At 27.8% G+C, this 21,569-nt stretch overlaps 1 protein-coding gene across 4 annotated transcripts; it reads right to left on the reverse strand.

The window, feature by feature from the left end:
• Window positions 1-16,415: 16,415 nt before the first annotated feature.
• On the reverse strand, window positions 16,416-20,379 carry LOC140920859 (uncharacterized). 4 transcript variants are annotated; one of them, XM_073369749.1, is made up of 10 exons: window positions 20,113-20,379; window positions 19,925-20,030; window positions 19,167-19,842; window positions 18,697-18,854; window positions 18,292-18,530; window positions 17,803-18,021; window positions 17,456-17,730; window positions 16,899-17,198; window positions 16,735-16,807; window positions 16,416-16,618 (listed from the first exon to the last, which is right to left on the reverse strand). In XM_073369749.1, exons 3-7 carry the CDS (start codon window positions 19,169-19,171, stop codon window positions 17,596-17,598), a joined length of 756 nt encoding a protein of 251 aa, XP_073225850.1. In that variant the 5' UTR covers window positions 19,172-19,842; window positions 19,925-20,030; window positions 20,113-20,379; the 3' UTR covers window positions 16,416-16,618; window positions 16,735-16,807; window positions 16,899-17,198; window positions 17,456-17,595. The 4 variants fall into 4 exon arrangements, with proteins under 4 accessions (XP_073225850.1, XP_073225849.1, XP_073225851.1 ...); XM_073369748.1 differs by having other exon boundaries at window positions 18,631-18,849; window positions 20,113-20,378; XM_073369750.1 differs by having other exon boundaries at window positions 17,803-17,894; window positions 18,631-18,854; window positions 20,113-20,378.
• Window positions 20,380-21,569: the final 1,190 nt, after the last annotated feature.

The following is a 21,569-nucleotide window of genomic DNA, read 5'->3' on the forward strand; positions in this document are numbered from 1 at the left end:
AGCGTAATGCAAGTTTTGAAAGTGAAACCTTCAATCAAAGTGAAAGTCATTATTGCTCAGGTTCAAGCTTTGCACAATTACACAGTAAGTCATAGAAATATTTGGATATCCAAAAATAAAGCGATCGAACAAATTTATGACAATTGAGAAGAGTCTTGCAATCAACTCCCATAACGATTGTTGGTTATGTGAATGTTTGCTCCAGGAACCAAAGTAGAAATGAAAACAATTTCAGCTTATCATGAGAATAGTTTGATAAGTGGGATAATGATCTTTCATCAATTATTTTGGGATTTTGTTTCGTGGACCACAAGACAATAAATCCAAGAGAAGGACAACAACCAATTGGTCATTTCACTGTCAATCTTCCTAACAAGTGGTGCGACTGTGAGAAATATCAAGCTATACATATGCCTTGTTCACATGTTATAGTAGCATGTTCTAACATAAAATATGATTGTTGAAGGCTTATACCTAATGTGTATAAGGTGGAAACAGTATTAAAAGTCTACGATGGAACGTTCCAACTTATTCCAAACAAAGGATATTGGGCAGAATATGAATGTATTAAGGTGTGTCACAATCCTCAAATGCGGAGAGTCAATAAAAGGTCGCCCAAAAAGTTAACGCGTTAAAACATAAATGGAAACTACAGAAAAAGTACCAAAAAAGTGCGGATTATGTCGGTTCTCTGGTCATACTAGGAAACATTGTCCAAACGATGGTAACACATCTACTCAAATTTAATGTATTTTTTTCTTCAATTTAATGTATTTTTTTATATTATTAATATAATTTAATATTTTTTTAATTATAATTTATTATTATTATTATTTTTATTAATTTTATTTATTAGATCCGTAGAAAAAATAGGACGAAGTTGTTAATAAAATAGAATTAAGTTGTTAATTTATCTGCAAAATAGGAGCAAGTTGATACGATAATATAAGTTTATCTACAACATAATAGAGAATTGTTAAAATAATATAACACGTTAATTGTTTTGGCAAATCTACTCAATTGTACTTTTTTCTTCTTCAATTTAATATATTTTATTTGATTTTATTAATATAATTTTTGTTTTTTAAATATTTTAATTATTTTTAATTTAATAAATTAACATTTATTCAATTGTTAAAATGAAGAAGAAGAAAAAAAATTAAAACCTTATACATAGTCGTATATCTAGTTGCGACCTCCTGTAAACAAAACTTATCCTTGAGGTGGTCGTCGTAATGCGGGATGCGACCTCCTAAAGGTGAAAAAAGGTAGAGCATTTTAGTATATATTTTTTAATATGGAGTATTTTAGTGACTTTTTTTTTAAAAAAAAAGAAATATTTAAATAAAAGAACCTTATAAATAAGTTAAATGTTTGATAAATAAAAGTAATAGTAATTTATATATATAATGTTTCAAAAATTTGTGTAAATATAGTTTTAAAGTCTTTTGTAATTTTGAAATATTTGATTCATTGTTATTTTGTTTTTTATGTTAGTTGGACTCTCCACCAAAATCTATTGTTATTACTTATGAAAAATATTAACAAATGTTATAGAGGTATTTATTAAAAATTTAAATATAAAATGGTTTAGTTGTTATGTACACATTTATTTATGGATATAAATATATTTATTAATTTAACAGTTGCGATTGATTGACAATGTAAAAATAATTATATTTATGATATATAAATTAATTTCATAAAAAAATATATTTAAAAAAAGTATATTGAAAGTTATATATTCTATCCTATAGAATTTTAAATACTGTTGTGTTAAATAAGACATTCATTTTATTATGACTTCATTGAAATTTTAGTTATTTATTTATACCAATTCATGAAATTAATATCTCTATTTTAAAATCTGACATTTTTGGTTCACCAGTCTAATCTTTAACTAAAAAATGTCGATGGAACATGTTTTAAATAACGTAACAAATAATATGATGATGTAGAATGATTAACACTCATGAAATCACAATAAAGTTTTCTAAAAACTTAATTTTCAACTTCGAAATTTTTTATTTTTTTTAATTTAATTAATGACATGAATAATTAACGCATCTTGATGATTTTATATCATATCATTTAAAATATGTCAAATTGTCAATTTTTTAGTTCAAAATTTTTAAAGAGGTACAAAAACTATTGATTTTTAAAATAAGATGATCAATTATGTAAATTGGTGAAAATATAGTTATCAAAACTGTAATTAAATTTTATATTATTCTATAAATATCATGTATAAATTCTTGGATACAATATATAGAGACAAATTTTTGAACACATAAAAATTAAATGATATCACTAAATTGTTACTTAATTTAAATTTTATCATTTATAAATATGCTCAAACACTTTCAACCGTGTTCCATGTAAAACTTATTTTCATGCGAAAAACTTATTTTCATATGAGTACTTTTGGTGTACTAGTTCAGTAGTTCTCAACTCTTCACTATTCTAGTTAGCTTATTTTTTTGGCAATGTTAGTTACTTCGTTTACTTTGTCAAATTTGGCATTAGTAAATTTAGCGTTAAATTTTGTATTCAAAAATCACGCGCTTCATTTTCCTTTATTTAACAAAAATTAAATACATTTTTAATATTTAATTTTTACACTACTTCTTCAATGTACCGTAAAAATCTCAATTTTTTATTTTTATAAAATTTTAATTTTTAACACAATTGTTTGGTTGTTAAGCTTAAAGTGAATGGATGAAAAATATGAAAGATGAAAATATATGAAAATGTGGGTTCTTTTCGTTTGGTTGCATGTTAGAGAGTAGAGAAAGTGTTTATTTGCTATGTCACATGTCTAAAAAAGTTTTATTGGAACATAAAGTATGGTAATGTATAAATTAAAAAAATTGTTGAATTTTTACATTGAAAAAATCTAATATATTGAATAGTTTTCAATTCTATAAATATTTAAGTCACACATTAGATAGTTAATATATGTGGATTTGTTTTCATCACTATATAAAGAGTATATAAAAAGTGTGAAACTTTTGTGAAAACACACCAAAGTTTGATATATTTCCCAACTTTCTTTTTTCTCCATATTCTTCTTTATGCATTTTCAAGGCACTTCTCTCATTTCTTTCTGTTCCTTCAATATTCTGGAGCGGTTTTGCACCGTATTCTCTTCAATATTTTAGAGCGGTTTTGTACCGTATTCCCTTCCATATTTTAAAATGGTTTTCTATTGTAGTCCCTTCATTTTTTAGAGCGTTTTTTATGTCGTAGTTCCATTGATTTTTGTGTGGTCCTAATACCACTATACTTGTAGAGCGATTTTTATGTCGTAGTCTCGTCGAATTTTTAGTGGTTCTAATACCACTATGAGCGGTTTTGGTGTCATAGTCTTTTAGAGCGATTTTTGTGTCATAATCCTTTCGATTTATGAGTGGTCATAGTATCATATTACGAGTGGCTTTAATTGCCATACTACTGTATCGTAGACCTCCGATACAATTTGTCTATGTTGTTTTATCCTGTAGAGTATCAGATGATCGACGACAGATTGGTGGAGGCTCACTCTCGTGAAATTCAGAAGATAGCTCATGAGATCATCTCTTAAGGTATGACTTCAGATGAAAATTTGTAAATTATTGTTATCATTGACAAACTGCTCCTGCTTGGAAGGATTTCAAAAATTCTTTCAAACATAAAACAAAAGAATTTTATCTAAAGAGTCTCTGAGATAAAGAGAAAAAAAATATTATTTCTAGTTTTTTATTTTTTTTTTTATTTTATGGTTTTCTTCTGAATAAGGCATATGTGCAAATTTGCACACCAAATTTAAATATCATATTTTTGTTGGCAAATTGTACACCACTATATATAATATTTTAGTTGAAAATTGTTACACCACTTATGCACGTTTAAATTAAATGTTGAAATTAAGAGTGTCTCCTTTTGTTTACATGTTGTGTGATTTTAATATTTGGCATGCTAGACTCTGTCATGTGAACAAAACTTAAGTAACTTAGGTTTAATTCCAAAGTTATCTTTAAATAATTTTGAAAAATGTGATTTTTATAGTCAAACGAAATTAACCAAAAGTTCACATAAATCAGTAGTCAGAGAATCTGAGTCTTATAGATTTAATATATATGTGAACTTGATGAAACATTAACAAGAAATGAAAAACATTATTTTATCACTTTTATTGACGATTGTTTTGACTATACTTTTGTATATCTAATGAATAATAAAAGTGAAGGGCTTGACATGTTTAAGATCTTTGTAATTGAAATTAAAAATTAATTTAATAGAAAGATTAAGATGAACTGAGTATGATTCTAGTTCGTTTAATGAGTTTTATAAATTGCATGGAATTATACAAGAAACAACTGCACCATATTCGTCTGAAATGAATGGTAAAGTTGAAGGGGAGAATAGAACTCTTATTGAACTAGTTGTTGCTATTATGCTTAACTTTGATGTTACATCTCATTGGTATGGATAAATTATATTTGACTGTTTGTTATGTGTTGAATAGAGTTCTTAAATCTAAAAATAAAACATCTCTTTATAAGATTTTGAAGAAAAGACAATTTAACTTATAAGAGAATCATGCAAATCTTCAAGATTGATTTTTGTGTGGTCCTAATACCACTATACTTGTAGAGCGATTTTTATGTCGTAGTCTCGTCGAATTTTTAGTGGTTCTAATACCACTATGAGCGGTTTTGGTGTCATAGTCTTTTAGAGCGATTTTTGTGTCATAATCCTTTCGATTTATGAGTGGTCATAGTATCATATTACGAGTGGCTTTAATTGCCATACTACTGTATCGTAGACCTCCGATACAATTTGTCTATGTTGTTTTATCCTGTAGAGTATCAGATGATCGACGACAGATTGGTGGAGGCTCACTCTCGTGAAATTCAGAAGATAGCTCATGAGATCATCTCTTAAGGTATGACTTCAGATGAAAATTTGTAAATTATTGTTATCATTGACAAACTGCTCCTGCTTGGAAGGATTTCAAAAATTCTTTCAAACATAAAACAAAAGAATTTTATCTAAAGAGTCTCTGAGATAAAGAGAAAAAAAATATTATTTCTAGTTTTTTATTTTTTTTTTTATTTTATGGTTTTCTTCTGAATAAGGCATATGTGCAAATTTGCACACCAAATTTAAATATCATATTTTTGTTGGCAAATTGTACACCACTATATATAATATTTTAGTTGAAAATTGTTACACCACTTATGCACGTTTAAATTAAATGTTGAAATTAAGAGTGTCTCCTTTTGTTTACATGTTGTGTGATTTTAATATTTGGCATGCTAGACTCTGTCATGTGAACAAAACTTAAGTAACTTAGGTTTAATTCCAAAGTTATCTTTAAATAATTTTGAAAAATGTGATTTTTATAGTCAAACGAAATTAACCAAAAGTTCACATAAATCAGTAGTCAGAGAATCTGAGTCTTATAGATTTAATATATATGTGAACTTGATGAAACATTAACAAGAAATGAAAAACATTATTTTATCACTTTTATTGACGATTGTTTTGACTATACTTTTGTATATCTAATGAATAATAAAAGTGAAGGGCTTGACATGTTTAAGATCTTTGTAATTGAAATTAAAAATTAATTTAATAGAAAGATTAAGATGAACTGAGTATGATTCTAGTTCGTTTAATGAGTTTTATAAATTGCATGGAATTATACAAGAAACAACTGCACCATATTCGTCTGAAATGAATGGTAAAGTTGAAGGGGAGAATAGAACTCTTATTGAACTAGTTGTTGCTATTATGCTTAACTTTGATGTTACATCTCATTGGTATGGATAAATTATATTTGACTGTTTGTTATGTGTTGAATAGAGTTCTTAAATCTAAAAATAAAACATCTCTTTATAAGATTTTGAAGAAAAGACAATTTAACTTATAAGAGAATCATGCAAATCTTCAAGATATTTTGTCATCTTTGCTTGCAGATTTATGGCAATAAGCTATAAACGAGGAGATAGATTCTCTAGAGTCTAATGGAACTTGGCATTTAGTAGACTTGCCTCATGATTGCAAATTGATAGGTTGTAAATGGATTTTGAAAAAGAAACTAAAACTCGATGGAACTGTTGATAAATGCAAGGTTTGCCTTGTAACCAAAGGTTTTAGACAAAGAGAAAATATAGATTTGCTAGACATTTTCTCAACGGTCACTAGAATAACATCCATTATGAATGTCAAAACAACTTTTTTAAATGATGACCTAGAAGAAGAAATCTATATGGAACAACCTGAAGGTTTTGTGATTAATGGACAAGAAAATATGGTCTGTAAGTTAGATAAATCTATGTATGGTCTTAAACAAGCTCCTAAGCAATGACATGAAAAGTTTGATAACATAATTATATTGAATGAGTTTAAAGTGAATGAAACTGAAAATTGTATTTATTACAAATGTGAAAATGGCATTTGCACTATCATATGTCTGTATGTAGACGACCTACTTATATTTGGTTAAAACACTAATGCTGTAAATATTGTGAAATAATTGTTGTGTAACAACTTTGATATGAAAGACCTCGAAGAAACAAGTGTAATCCTTGGAATCAAGATTTCTCGATCATAAATTGAAATTTCTTTGGATCAGTCTTAGTATGTTGAAAATATCCTAAAGAAATACAAATATTTTGATTGTAAACCTGTTTTCACACCATATGATCCAATTGTGAAACTATTCAAGAACACTAGTCAAGATGTTAGACAAACTGAATATGCGAGCATCATTGGCAGCCTCAGGTATACCACTGATTGTACTAAACCCTACATTGTCTACGTTGTGGGACTATTGGGCATATTTACCAGTAGACCTAGTATGGACCATTGACACGCTATTGAAAGAGTCATCAGATACCTAAAAAGGACCATGAGTCTCAAATTACGTTATCAAATATTTTATGTCGTCCTTGAAGAATACAACCATGCTAATTGGAACACCTTATCAGATGACTCCAAAACAACTAGTGGCTATATTTTTAGTATAGTCGGTAGTGTTGTATCTTGGAAATCGAAGAAACAAATGTTACTGGCTTAGTCCACTATAGAGTTTGAAATGATAGTACTAGCTATTGCTAATGAAGAACCGAGTTTGTTGAGATGTTTGCTAGCTGAGATTCCTTTATGGGAAAAATCTATGCCAGTTGTGTTGATCCATTACGATAGTACCACGACTATTGCAAAGATTTAGAATCGTTATTGCAATGGTAACATACGTCAAATACATCGTAAGCACAACACAATTAGAGAGTTACTTTCTAAACGAGTTGCTATAGTGGATCGTGTACACACTATTGAGAATTTAACAAATCTTTTGACAAAAGGATTAGCTAGATAAAGTCCTAAATACATCCAAAATGATGAGACTATTTTCTAAAGAGTCACTTGTGATGGTAACCCGATCTAAAAGAATAGATATCCAATTGTGTTGATCCATTACGATAGTACCACGACTATTGCAAAGATTTAGAATCGTTATTGCAATGGTAGCATACGTCAAATACATCGTAAGCACAACACAATTAGAGAGTTACTTTCTAAACGGGTTGCTATAGTGGATCGTGTACACACTATTGAGAATTTAACAAATCTTTTGACGAAAGGATTAGCTAGATAAAGTCCTAAATACATCCAAAATGATGAGACTATTTTCTAAAGAGTCACTTGTGATGGTAGCCTGATCTAAAAGAATGGAGATCCCAAAAATTAGATTCAATGGGTAATAACAAGTCGTGAAGTGATATGAGATGAACATGCTATTATAAATCAGAGAAGCGTGATTCTTGAAGTAATGATAGGATGAGGTAATAGAAACTCTTAATGAGATATATACTCTATGTATAGTGGAGTACCTAGTTACATGAGTACTCTTGATAGACTCACCTATGTGAATGTGGGAGTGAGGTCGCTTCTTATGGAATTTTGAGGCAAAATTCCTAGAGCACTCACTATATTGGGATAGACGTGCAGAGCCATTAATGCACGAGCGTTTGAGAAAGTTGTGTGTGGGTTTAATGTTAGAGATATAGTTCAAAACTACGAATCACTCTTGTTGAATCTGAATCTTACTTACTATGCAAAAGTTCAAGTCATAAGACACATCTGCTTATACACAATCTTATAGAAGCGTTTGACACTATTTCAGAAACAATTTTTTTAAATTCAAGTAGGGGATTACTAGAATATAAAGAATGTTAGTGTGTGAATTTAAAAATTTGTTGAAGTCTCACATTGGAAAACTCTTATAAATTGAGTAGTTTTCAACTCTATAAATACTTAAGTTTTACATTGAATAGTTAACATATGTGGGTTTTCTTTCATCACTATATAAAGAGTGTCAAAATCTTGGGAAAAACATATCAAAGTCGGATGCATTTCCCAACTTTCTCTTTTCTCCCTATACTTGATCCATTTCTGAGCCACTTCTCCCATTTCTTTCTTTATGTCCCTTCAATATTTTAGAACGGTTTTGTACCGTAGTTCCTTTAAATTTTAGAACGGTTTTTATGTTGTAATCCCGTCGATTTTTGAGTGGTAGAGCGGTTTTTATGACGTAGTCCTGTCGATTTTTAAGCGGTCCTAATACCATTATCCTTTTAGAGTGGTTTGTATGTTATAGTCATGTCGATTTTTTGGTGGTCCTAATACCACTATGAGCGATTTTGGTGTCGTAGTCTTTTAAACTGGTTTTTTTTGTGTCGTAGTCCTTTTAATTTATGAGTGATCATAGTACCATATTATGAGTGAATTTAACCGTCTTATTGATGGTGTAACTCTAGAACGGTTTTCTACGATGTAGTAGAACTCCAATACAGTTTGTCTTGATTGTTTTATCCTAGGGACTTCGTGGTTGATAGTTTATCTTGTTCAATTTGAACAGTGCCGCGAAACGTCTTAAATAGAGTCTGCGACTCAACCTAATAAAAAATTTGGTGGAATAAATTTTTTTTGAAAAAGTTTTTTAAAACTCAAAAATAACAAATTTATACCCTAAATTAGGAAGAAAATTTGAAATGGCCTTCTAATTTGATAAAATATTCCTAAAATCCTTCCATTTGAAAGTTTTTTTACCACACCTTTCCTTTTTTTTTTTTTATGATCTCTCTTTTTATTTTCTTTAGAGTAATTGTTTTCTCCAGTTAAATTGTTTTGCACCTGATACATAAAACTACTCCATTTTTATATTATATATAAAATCAATTTTTTTTTATGTACTATAAGTTCTTACTTGTTATCACTTATTTTATAGATTTTATAAAAATATATGATTCACTTGCTTGGATTTTGTATATATATATATATATCCCATTTGTTTTAAAAAATTCATTAATTCCCCTACTCTAAAAATTATTTCCTTAAATGTCTTATTATTATTATTTTTTTTCAATAGGAGGTCGTTCTCTGGGGAAGCGACCACCTGAAGACCAATTTTTTGAAACTCAATAGAAGGTCGTTTCCCGGGGGAGCGACTTCTAACTGAGTAATTTTTTTTTTTGAAACTCAATAGAAGGTCGTTTCTTGGGGAAGCGACTTCTAACTGAGTAATATTACTCAGTTAGAAGCCGCTTCCCCAGGAAACAACCTTCTATTGAATTTTAAAAAATTGATCTTCAGGTAGTCGCTTCCACAGGGAACGACCTCCTATTGAAAAAGAATAAATAAAGCATTTGAGAAAATAATTTTCAAAAAAGGGCAATTAAGAATTTTTTTTAAAAAAAAGGATATATTTATACAAAAGTCCACTTGCTTCTCGCTTTCGTTCATTTTTTATAAATTATTTTTTATTCAGCATTATTTTCTCTTACTTTATTTCCTTTCACTTTCTTCTGTCATCTAAACAAAGTATCAATTTTAGTTCTTGTATTATATGATAAAAATACAAATTTTCATTTTAAAAAATTATCATGCATGCAGTTTTAGTCTATGATGTTAAGGTAACATATATTCTTGAATAAATTTTTTGAAACATGTTTACAATATTATAAAAAAAATTCTCCAGAAAAAATGACATCAAAATTTGATTTCTAGATTTATATTTTCGTCACTTTTATCTTTCGTTTTTCACATTTAAAAACTCATTTAATTCATGTCAAGTTAAAAAAATTCTAAATTTTTTGAACGAACTTTTTATAATGTATAAATATACTAATAAAAAATCATTCAAAAAATTTTTAATTTGAAGGATAATTAAATATGTTTTGCTTTAACATGGATTAAATCTATTTATTGAATAGTTTTGTGGACTAAAATTGTATTTTTATTTTATGAGTCTAATATTGAAATTGTATAAGGACAAAAAATATATTTAATCCTTTTAAAAATGCTTATTTTTTTTGCAGAAAAATTATGTAGTTCACTGTTATTTTGGTCCATAACTCAACCAAAAATTTAAATTAATCATCGAATCATCAAAACATCAATCAGTTTAATTCGTGATATTAAAATGATCAATGCTTACTTTGACAATCAATTATATATTTTAGACTTTTATGATATAAAGTTGTATCAATAATTTAATAATTCGATGATTAATTTGACTTAGAGGTCAAAGTTGCAATGTCCTACACTTTCAGGGACTAATATGTTGGCTTAACCTTTATTTATTTTCACTTTAAAAAAAATTATCCCAAAATAATTAATATTTTCACTTCTAAGGAATATTAATTATATTTTTTTTTCAATTTTATCCTCTAATTAATACTATATAGACCACTTTCTATTTAATACTTTCCATTTTACAATTATAAAATTGAAGTCTAAAATGTCCAACCCTAATAACAAATGAAACACAATATGAATGCAGCAAGCAAACCCAATATCAAAGACCAAATCAGTAAAGACCTCATGTGGGGACCTTGAATGACGCAATAGATAAATTATTTGGACGTCATCTGTAGAGACTCACATGACAAATGAAAAGGATTATAGAAGCACTACTGTACTCATAACGCCCCACACATAACACTGTTAACCAAATATGTCTTAGCATTGATATCAGTTAATTGATTCGCAGTGCTTCCACTATGACATCATCATTCGTCTAAGCGATAATAGCAATAATTGGAGCACTTATAAGTCTATTCACTCTTTAAATTGGAGGTTCACCTTATTATTCATCGTTCACTATATTTTCTATCTATTTGCACCCTGCCATACTTTGATAGTAGAGTGTTTTTACAGGTACACCTCTCATTCAGAGTAAGAGCATATAAGAAGAATGTGCTTAAATTGAAGCATCTCAACACTAATCTTGGAGTCCACATCACCTCCAACGATAATTCACCTTGTGAGTTCATACAAGAACAAGTACAATGGAGGAGCTTGCCCAATATATTAGTAGGATCGATAAGTAGTAACTAAAGTATTATAAATAATATTCATTAAAATCATATATAAATTTACCAAAGATTTTTGAATAACATCAACTTAAAATATAAGAATATATAAAAGTAGACATGTACCTCAAACTAAAGTATCAGTATTAAAGTTATATAATTACGATCTTTGTCCTAAGCTCTCCTCTTGAATTAGACATCAATTTTCTTATATTTAACTATTATATCACTCTAAAAAATGGAGAATTCAATTACTAATAATAACTTGATTTTTAATCTAACATTGAAGGTGGATGATGTGACAATTTATGCAATATCCCTTAAATAGGGAATGAAGAGAAATTATTACTTATCAATAAACATGTAAAGTAATATTAACTTAATTTATGGAATTTGTTTCTTTATTTAAAAAATCGATAGTTTTATTCATTTTTTATATTTTTAAATTAAAAAAAATAAAAATTTAACATATTTTAAAAGATATGACATATTATTTTATGATATAGAATTATTTAGTGCATTAATTATTTATATATTATTAATTAAAATTTAAAAATAAAAAATTTCTAAAATTGAAAGTTAAATTTTTAAAGAATTTATTATAATTGCATAAGTGTTAAAGCATGTCACATTATTTTTTTATTTAAAAAATTTAAAAAAACTAAAATTAATAAATTTTTAAATTAATTAATTAATTTCAAAAATCGATAAAAAAAATTAAAACTATAACTAAATTAATAATATTCATACAAATTTCAAATATAGGAACAAATTAAATATACTATTTAATGTAAATATAAGTGGGAAATATTAAAGCGTGACACGTGGTCGAGGTCAACTCAGACATAAATTTTAAGAAATCAATATGATAAGACATATTAGGATCAGTTAAGAAAAAGCAAAGATTTAGTTAGTAAGTGGAGAGCGCGTGAAAGAAGCGAAGAGAGAGCGGCGTGTGACAGTTACTCGTGAAAAGCGTGTTGTTGACATTTTATTGTTAATTATCGTTAAAGATTTAACCAAAATTAAATGGGATTTCATGTCCGAAACTCTCCCGCCTTCAAATACAATTTTTTTTAGATGGTTGCTTCATGCTTTTATACTTCTTTCTTTTTTACACTAGGAGAAGATTGTTTTTAACTTTTCTTTTCTTTTCATATAAAATAAAAAGTACAAACGGAGTATAATGTTTTCAAGAATATATTACTATGAAATGAAATATAAATAAAATAATAACAATAAAATTAATATATTTTATTTTAATTTTTATTTAAATATATTAATATTTCGACTATTATTTTTATTTATATTTCGTTTTGAAATGAGTAATCTCTAACTAGAGATGACAACACAACTCACACTCATTTTGATTTGGATGGAGAAATTTGACTTGATTGAGTGTAGGTACGAATCTTTTCTAAAATTAAAACTCGGGGGTGAAGACAGATTTTAGGTGTTGATATCATCCTACACCGAAACTTATACTTGAACTCGACCCATTAATAATATTATTGTTATTTTTAAATTTTATATATATGTATATATTCAATATGATTTTAATATTTTTAATTTTATTGTATAATAATAATTTTTTATTATATTAATTATAATAAATATGAATTTTAAATATATTATTTTATATATATGAATGAATGCAGGTGCAGACAGAGAAATTCGAACTTTGTCGCGCACAAAGATGAAAACTTAAATTTTATATTTGATAAAAACGAAAATGGATGTAGATTTTTTCTGATTAATCGGGTGCGGGGGTGGAGGAGGCAAAAATCGCTTCCATCCCGCCTCGTTGCGATGCCTTTCTATAATACATATTTCAAGAGACTCTTCTATTGGTTGAAATTTACATGGGTTCTACCAAATCATGTGGGTCATGTAAATTTAAACCATTAAAAGAAAATGTGTGTTAAAGAGAGTGTAAATTGTTAACATTATTCAAACATAAAATATAAATTGGTAAAGATATATATAACGTGATGAATCTAAGTTTAAATTTTTATCAAAAGAAATAATTATATTTAATATCTAATGTGACTCGAATGAGAGTTATCTTCGTATGAGAGCTTCGTATAAGAGAGGGCATGAAAAAAGTTATAGGTAAAATATTTAAATGATTTAAAAAATAGTTCTAAGAGTGGAGATCAATTTTTTTAGTGAAAACAAACTTACTTTAAAAGTTAATGTTTGTTTGGTTTTATAATAAAGAGATATAATATTTTTGGATTCTAAATACATAAAATTAATTTCATTGGAGTGATGTTATTTGAAGATTTTATTGGAGTGATGTTATTTGAAGTTGATTTTGTTTGAATTCATTTTAACTCAATAATAAAAATTTTGAAAATTTTGACTTGTGATTTTATATTTAAATTTATTGTCTAACTCAATTTTATTAAAAAATATTTACACATAAATCACTTCATATATGATTAATTTTTACTAAAAATTATTTAATTCAAAATCAATTTTTTCACCGTCCCAAATATAACTCTTGTAGACAACATATATTTTCAACCTAACTCATAAGTACTTTAATATTGTCTCAAGGATCAATTATACTTGTTAAAGTTGCGAGATCTCTAACTAATTTTCAAATTTTGATTGATATTCCTTGTTGTATTGAACATATTATTATCAATAAAATACTAGTTGCAACGAAAGAGTTATAATATTTACTATTGATATTTTATTAATGTATATTATATGTTGAATTGAAGTTATTTTATTAAGTATTAAATATTTATAAGAAATGTTGCCATATTTTTTATTCATTTTAAGTCAAGACACCAAAGTTTAGAAATTATCAATCTAAACTAGCATACTACCCTTATTTTTTATTTTTTTTACTTACAATTATTTTACTCAAATATCCAATAGTTTATTACATTTAATATCAAATATTCTTACAATCCAAAAAAAATCATATCATTTTTTATATCCAATAGTTTATTACATTTAATCTCAAATACTCTTACAATCCAAAAAAAATCATATCATTTTTCAGTAAAAGACTATTCACATTCACAAATATATAAGATGTGTGTAAGTTTTTCAATGATAAATTTAATATTTTGATTAATATCAAAACTAAGTTTTAGATAGATGATTTTGTGTGCTAATTTTGTTTATCTACGAGTTCTTAAAACTAGGTTCTACATTCACAAATATACAACATGTGTGTAAATTTTTCAATGGTAAAGTCGTTTACCACATTAAATTCACTTTTAGTATAATCATCACAACATTTTCACACAAAAAATATAAACTCATATTAGCAATGACTACGTTAAATCTTTTTTCGCTCCATTGTTACATTTTTTATGTCAAAAAGCCACTTTAAAAAAAACTTACTAAGAAACAAACATTTTCTACTCAAAAACTATCTAACATTTGACTTCTTCATCGTATTTAGAAATACATAAGAGCATGGGACCATTTCAGTCAAGTGAACTAAAAATTAATTTTTTTCCAAGTCCTTTAAATTATTGATTTTTATTTGTTAAGGGATCCAAATTTAGTTAAATAGATTAATTTTATCTAAAAAAAGATTTTTGCAATATTTTTTTTAATTGCATTAATTATCAATGACGACTCTATTGATTATAAATAATCGTCCGAATTTTTTCAATCGCAACATTGCCAACTCAAATAAGTGAAATAACTATTTTTAAAATAATAACATAGTATTTTTGTAATGTACAATTATTATAATTTTGAAAAATTATAAATTCCAGTATTTATCGTCTAAAATTTAGAGGAAAAATATCATCAATATTTGATGCTAAATCATTTCAATTAAATGATGAAAATAAAGCTAAAATGAAGGGAATTAATATAATTAATAAGAGTTAATTGTAGCTTTGGTCCATCTATTATTGTCAATTTATGGAATTGATCTCTCTATTTTGAAAGTCGACAGTTTTGGTATCTCCTTCAAATTTTTTAACTGAAAAATAACGATTTTTTATATTTATAAGGATGTGACATACAATTATATGATATAGAATCATCTGTATGTATTAACTATTCATATGTCATTAATTAAATTAAAAATATGAAAAAATTGAAAATTGAAATATAAGTTTTAATGGTATTTTATTCAAATTTCACAAATATTGATAATTCTACATCATTATATCATATGCTACGATATATAAAGTATTCCATATAATTATTTTTTAGTTAAAAAATATGAGAGATAAATTGAAACCGTTGATTTTTAAAATAAAAAATTAATTTCATAAATCAATAAAAATAGGAAGACTAAAACTGTAATTAAATTTAAATTAATATAATATGCAAAGTTCAAAATTTGAAGCGAAAGAGAAATAGATGTGAAATAAATCTGAAAAGGAAACAAATCTATCGATAAAAATATATGATATTGGCTTCTCTTTACACCTTATTATCTCCAAAACTTTGCATTAGATACCTTGTAAAAGTTACTACAAAATTTTCTCATAGTTAAGGTTCGGTAATGTAATTACTTCTGAAAATATTTCTGCCAACAACTCAACGACTATGTGAAGTTCTTATCTCTTTATCTATTTATTGCCTTCAAATTATGCAATTTCAACACCACCGACAACCGTCACTACAAGAAAATGAACGTTTAGCGACAGTGAAAATCTGTAGGTAAACGTATAAAAACCGTAGGGATAGGCAAATTTACCTATACCGACGGGGTTTTTTTTCGTGGTATATAATCGCCCAATGCCTACGGATTTTCACCGTGGCTACAGGGTATAGTGACAGAATTTTTTTCGTTGCGGTAAACATTTGATTTTACCTACGGATATTTCATTGTTGGTATATACTTTAGCCATAATTTATACAACTTATACCTACGGTTTTGATTCTGTTGCTATACATTTAAGTGACAACTTTTTTCTGTTGGTATAGGTTTTAAGAGTAATTAATTCATTATAAATATTAATTTTTTGTTATCAACAAAAATTATATAATAATTTAAAATTTATTTTATAAAATTAACCAAATATAAATATACAATGAAATATATATATCTAAGACTCAAAATAAAATAAAAGGTGTTCATTGTATATATTAAAAATTAATATAAAAGTCTTACAACGATAAAACAAAACCCTTAACCTCAAAAAATAGACATTTAAAATAGACATCTTGTGTCATACATAACAATCTCAAAAAATATTAAGAAATAGAGTCCACTAAATTGCCAATATTCCATCTTCAACAACAAATTAGCTTTTAATCTTCACCTACAATCAATAAAATAACAAATGAATAAATACACGATTCCACATAAAAATATTACTAATAAAATAGAGAAAATGTTAATGATTTTAATTAAAATTAACTAATACTATCTAATTACCATTTTCATTATTTTCGTTGTTGTTTGGACTAAGTGAATTCAAATGGTTTTGAGCACTAGTAGCATCAGGAACCTATCACAAAAAATAGAAAATATTACTTATGAAAAATACGATTATGGAACTTATGAAGTTAGTTGGATAAGATTAATAACTTATGATATACCTGTCTTGCAGCTTGTATTATATCATTAACATCTGCTCCAGAAAATCGATTTTGAATTAAAGTCATCACATTTGCTAACAAGTTTTCCATATTCTTAACTCTTTCGCGCAACTCTTCATTTTCAGATGCACAAACCTTCGATTTTTTAGAATGAGGAATCTTGCCCATACATCGCACACGTCCGTTTTTATCAGGTCCTTGTACTTGATAAAATATGTCATCCTTCCAAGACATAGAACCTTGTGTGTCTTGGGTTGATTGAGAAGTTCCAGCCTCATTATTATGTTTTTTTAGTTCTTCCTAAAAAATAAAATAAAAATTATTAATGATTGAAAATACCAAATTGAAATTGACATTCAAAGCATGTAGTACTACAATAAGATCCAATTAAAAAACTTCAACATTGCATATAGGCTAACAAATACAAAATCTCCTAAATGGTCAAGTAAAAATCCAATACAATCATCATACATTTGAAAATAAAATTCAGCACTTTGTCAAACTTAATTTATACACATTTTATATATTGGTACCGTTTAATTATTATCAAAACTTACAATCAATCTTGCAGCCTTTCCATTGACAATTGCTCCATCTTTACGAGTGCGGGTATCAATGTAAATCTCTTTACGTCCAGGCAACACTCCTTTGCCCTTTTTATCTACAACCAAATAAATAAGTTAAATGCATTTCATTTTTAATTTAAATTAAAGCCATAAAAATAGAAATAGAAATAAACCTTCTCATCAATAAACTTTGGGAGACTTTTTGAACCCATACAATGAACATCTTCAAATTTAGCACGATTTTGCCTATTAATTTTACTTATTTTCTGCAATTGAAATAAAATATTAGTCTTAATAATAAACTCTTTAATATATTACTCATAATATATACGACTTACTTGTCCTTCATCAGAAAACCAATGATGAACCAAACCACGATATTGATTTGGGTCAACCCTATCATCTGGTACAAGAGATGCAACTTCTTCTTCTGTTTTAGTAGGGTCATATGCCATTGACTTTAGATCACCCTTCCATTGCCTCCATTTCTCATTCAGCTCAGATTTTAACATTTCTCTTGTTAAGTCATTTATTGGAGGAACAAACTCAAATTTACTCTACACAATAAGAGATGTTAAAGAAACATGTTATATTAGTTAAATGTATTCTTACAGTTATCAACATGTTATGATGTAGTTTGAGTGTGCTAAACATCTATATTCTTAAACTATAAGTATGATTATAAATTGTTAATCCATCAAATATTCCTAACATCATCATTGTACATCAAACATGTTAGAGCACAAAAACTAAAAAACATGTTAATTGTACATCTCAATTGACTTCTTAAAAAAATGTTATATTAGTTAAATGAATAATCATAATACCTCTATTAATTTCAACATTTCTTCTTTGTAATCATTTGGCATAACTTTCCATGACTTGTAGTTGATAGGAGCATATTGATACCTTCTAGCTACGCTACCAATGAAACGAGTTAGAGTTGTCCCTTCCTCACCAATGGGTCGACCATATTTGTCCAAATTAACGATTATTAAATCACCATCTTCCATTTCCCATACATCTAACATTTTTGTAGGACCTCTAGCCCGTTTAGGCTCTACTTCTACAAACAAAACAAAAGGACAATAACATTATGTGTGCATATAAGTCATAATAAAAATAATATAAATAAAACTTCAAAACAAAGAATATATAATTAATACCTTTTTCAATTTGTTCTTCTTCAACTTCTATATCAGAGGGAATTGAGTGAGATTCTACAGACTCACGTATGACACCTTCTGCATGACAAGGACTAGAACGAGTTTCTGCAACATTACTTCCTTCTACATTGGTTGAGTTTGTATTATTTGAAGTAGACTGAATTCCTTCATTATCACTTGCTCGATGTCGAATATTTAACTTTCTTCTTCGAGCCATTGCTTCTCTAACACAAAATTATAAATGAGTAACTTGGACAAAAGTCAAAAAACATAGACAAATCTAAAAGTATAAGAAAAACATAGACAAATCTAAAAGTATAAGAAAAACATAGACAAATCTAAAAGTATAAGAAAAACATAGACAAATCTAAAAGTATAAGAAAAACATAGACAAATCTAAAAGTATAAGAAAAACATAGACAAATCTAAAAGTATAAGAAAAACATAGACAAATCTAAAAGTATAAGAAAAACATAGACAAATCTAAAAGTATAATAAAAACATAATGTATAAAATCATGCACAATTAGAACACACTTCATTCGTCTTCCTCATCATCTTCATTATCTTCATCATCATCCATATTATCAACATCAACAACTTCAAAAAAATCATTATCGTCTTCAACTTGAAGCCTAACCAAATCATTAACATTTTGAGTAGCTTCACTTGTATCGCCCATTAGTTGCCCATGAATTTCTTCAATTTCATTAGATTCCTCATCACCCATATCATAGATATCTCTAACTTTTGCATTGAGAACAACAAGCCAATCCTTGTTTCTCTCATCATATATATAAAACACCTTTTTAGCTTGTGATGCAAACACAAATGGGTCATCACAAATATTTTTCCCAGTATGTTTTAAAAATTTGAAATTGACAAGCGTCATACCAAACTTATCTTTCTTGATACCTTTATTAATATCAACCCAATCACATTTAAATAACACAAACTTGTACTTTCCAGAATAATCCAACAGCAGTATATCAGTTATTGCCCCATAGTAATTAATTTCATCTGTTGAGGTCTTTGTCTTTACAACAACTCCACTATTTTGTGTTTTCAAAAATCTCTCTCTCTTCTTTGTGTGGAATCTAAAACCATTAATCGCATAACCTGTGTATCTTCTTACTACCTCAGATGGTCCACGGGATAACCATCTAAGTTCATGAGTAACTTCTGAGCTCTTTTGTTCATCCATACGCTGGATCTAAAATATTTCATGAAATATAGTAAGTTTATATATAAAAACAATCAGTAAAATTTAAATAATTAAATTATTATATGCTCACCCTGAGTTTAAACCACTCAATAAATTTTTGACCATGTTGCTTGTCAATTTCAAGTTGTGTCAATCGTCGTGGTCGACACTGTCTCTTAAGATGTAAAATGTGTTCTCTAAAAGTAACAGTAATAGAGTTAAAATAAAATGTAATAAAAATTTCAATTGTATAAAATTGAAATATGATATGTGACTTACTCTATAAATGGAGCAACTGCATCACAATTAGAAAGCACATATCTATGTGCCTGTGCTAACTCTTTCTTGTCAAGTTTAGTTCTACTCACTTTCTTCCTCTTCCCTAATCGTAACTTTTGTTGTTTCTTTATCCCTAATGGCCTTCCAGAGACTTCATCGTCATTTCTGTTAGGTCTATTGAACCTAGTTTCTACCCCAGATAGATATTGCGAACAAAACGTCAAACATTCATTGGCCAAAAATCCCTCTGCAATTGATCCTTCTGGATGGGCTCTATTACGTACAAAGGACTTAAGAGTAAGAAGAAACCTGAAAGTGAAGAAAATTTAAAATATTTATGTTCTCAACATCCAAAAAAACTTGTTTAACACTTTTAATTAAACCAATTTTTATAAACATACATACCTCTCAAGCGGATACATCCATCGATATTGTACCGGTCCAGCAACTTGGGCTTCGTGTGCCAAATGAATTACCAAATGCATCATAACAGTAAAAAATGAAGGAGGAAAAATTGTTTCCAACTGACAAAGTGTGATAACTATTTGAGACTCCAATTGTGATAGAAATTCCACATTAAGTACCTTAGAACAAATTTGCTTGAAGAAATTGCAAAGATCAACTAACACTGAAGTGACTTTATCTGGCAATGAACCCCGTAATGCTACTGGAAGAAGCTCTTGCATCAAAACATGACAATCATAACTTTTTAATCCAAACATCTTGTGTTGCTTGACATGCACACAACGTGGGATGTTTGATGAACATTCATCTGGAGTTTTTACATTCTTGAGAATGCTTAGGAAAGATTCCTTTTCTTTGTTAGTCATTTGATAGCATGCTCTAGGCAAACGCGTTGTAGTTATATTAGGACTTGGTTGAGGATGGAGCATACTTCTTATGCCCATATCTACAAGATCAGCTCGTGCCTTATAATTATCTTTGGATTTTCCCTCTTGGTTTAACAATGTACCAATAATGTTGTCACATACGTTCTTTTCAATGTGCATCACATCAAGATTATGACGCAATACATTATATTGCCAATAAGGCAATGTGAAGAAAATGCTCTTCTTTTTCCAAGGTTGTGCTCCATTTGCTAGACCTTTTTCTCTACATTCATCTATTTGTCTTAAAATATCAGTCCCATCAAGTCTTTTAGGAGGGATCCTTAGCTCTCGTGTTCCATCAAAATCCCTACTATTCAATCTCCACTTATGTTTGGGAGATAACCAACGACGATGACCCATGTAGCAAAATTTTTTGCCATGACGTAACCACTGCGAGGTAGTTTCAATACCACAACATGGACATGCATATTGACCTTTAGTACTCCATCCAGACAAGTTAGCATATGCTGGAAAGTCATTAATAGTCCACATCATAGCTGCACGAAGTTGAAATGTCTCTTTCTTATAGGCATCAAATGTTTCAATTCCATCATCCCATAACTCTTG

The sequence above is a fragment of the Cicer arietinum genome, chromosome 6 (assembly GCF_000331145.2).
Source record: "Cicer arietinum cultivar CDC Frontier isolate Library 1 chromosome 6, Cicar.CDCFrontier_v2.0, whole genome shotgun sequence".
NCBI classification, from domain to species: Eukaryota; Viridiplantae; Streptophyta; class Magnoliopsida; order Fabales; family Fabaceae; genus Cicer; species Cicer arietinum.

Coding starts and splice junctions, on each gene's coding strand:
- LOC140920859 (XM_073369747.1), bottom strand. Junction 18,022..18,291: donor AAATGTTGAAATTAATAGAG/GTATTATGATTA, acceptor CTTATTGTGTAG/AGTAAATTTGAGTTTGTTCC. Junction 17,731..17,802: donor GGTTTTCTGATGAAGGACAA/GTAAGTCGTATA, acceptor TTTCAATTGCAG/AAAATAAGTAAAATTAATAG.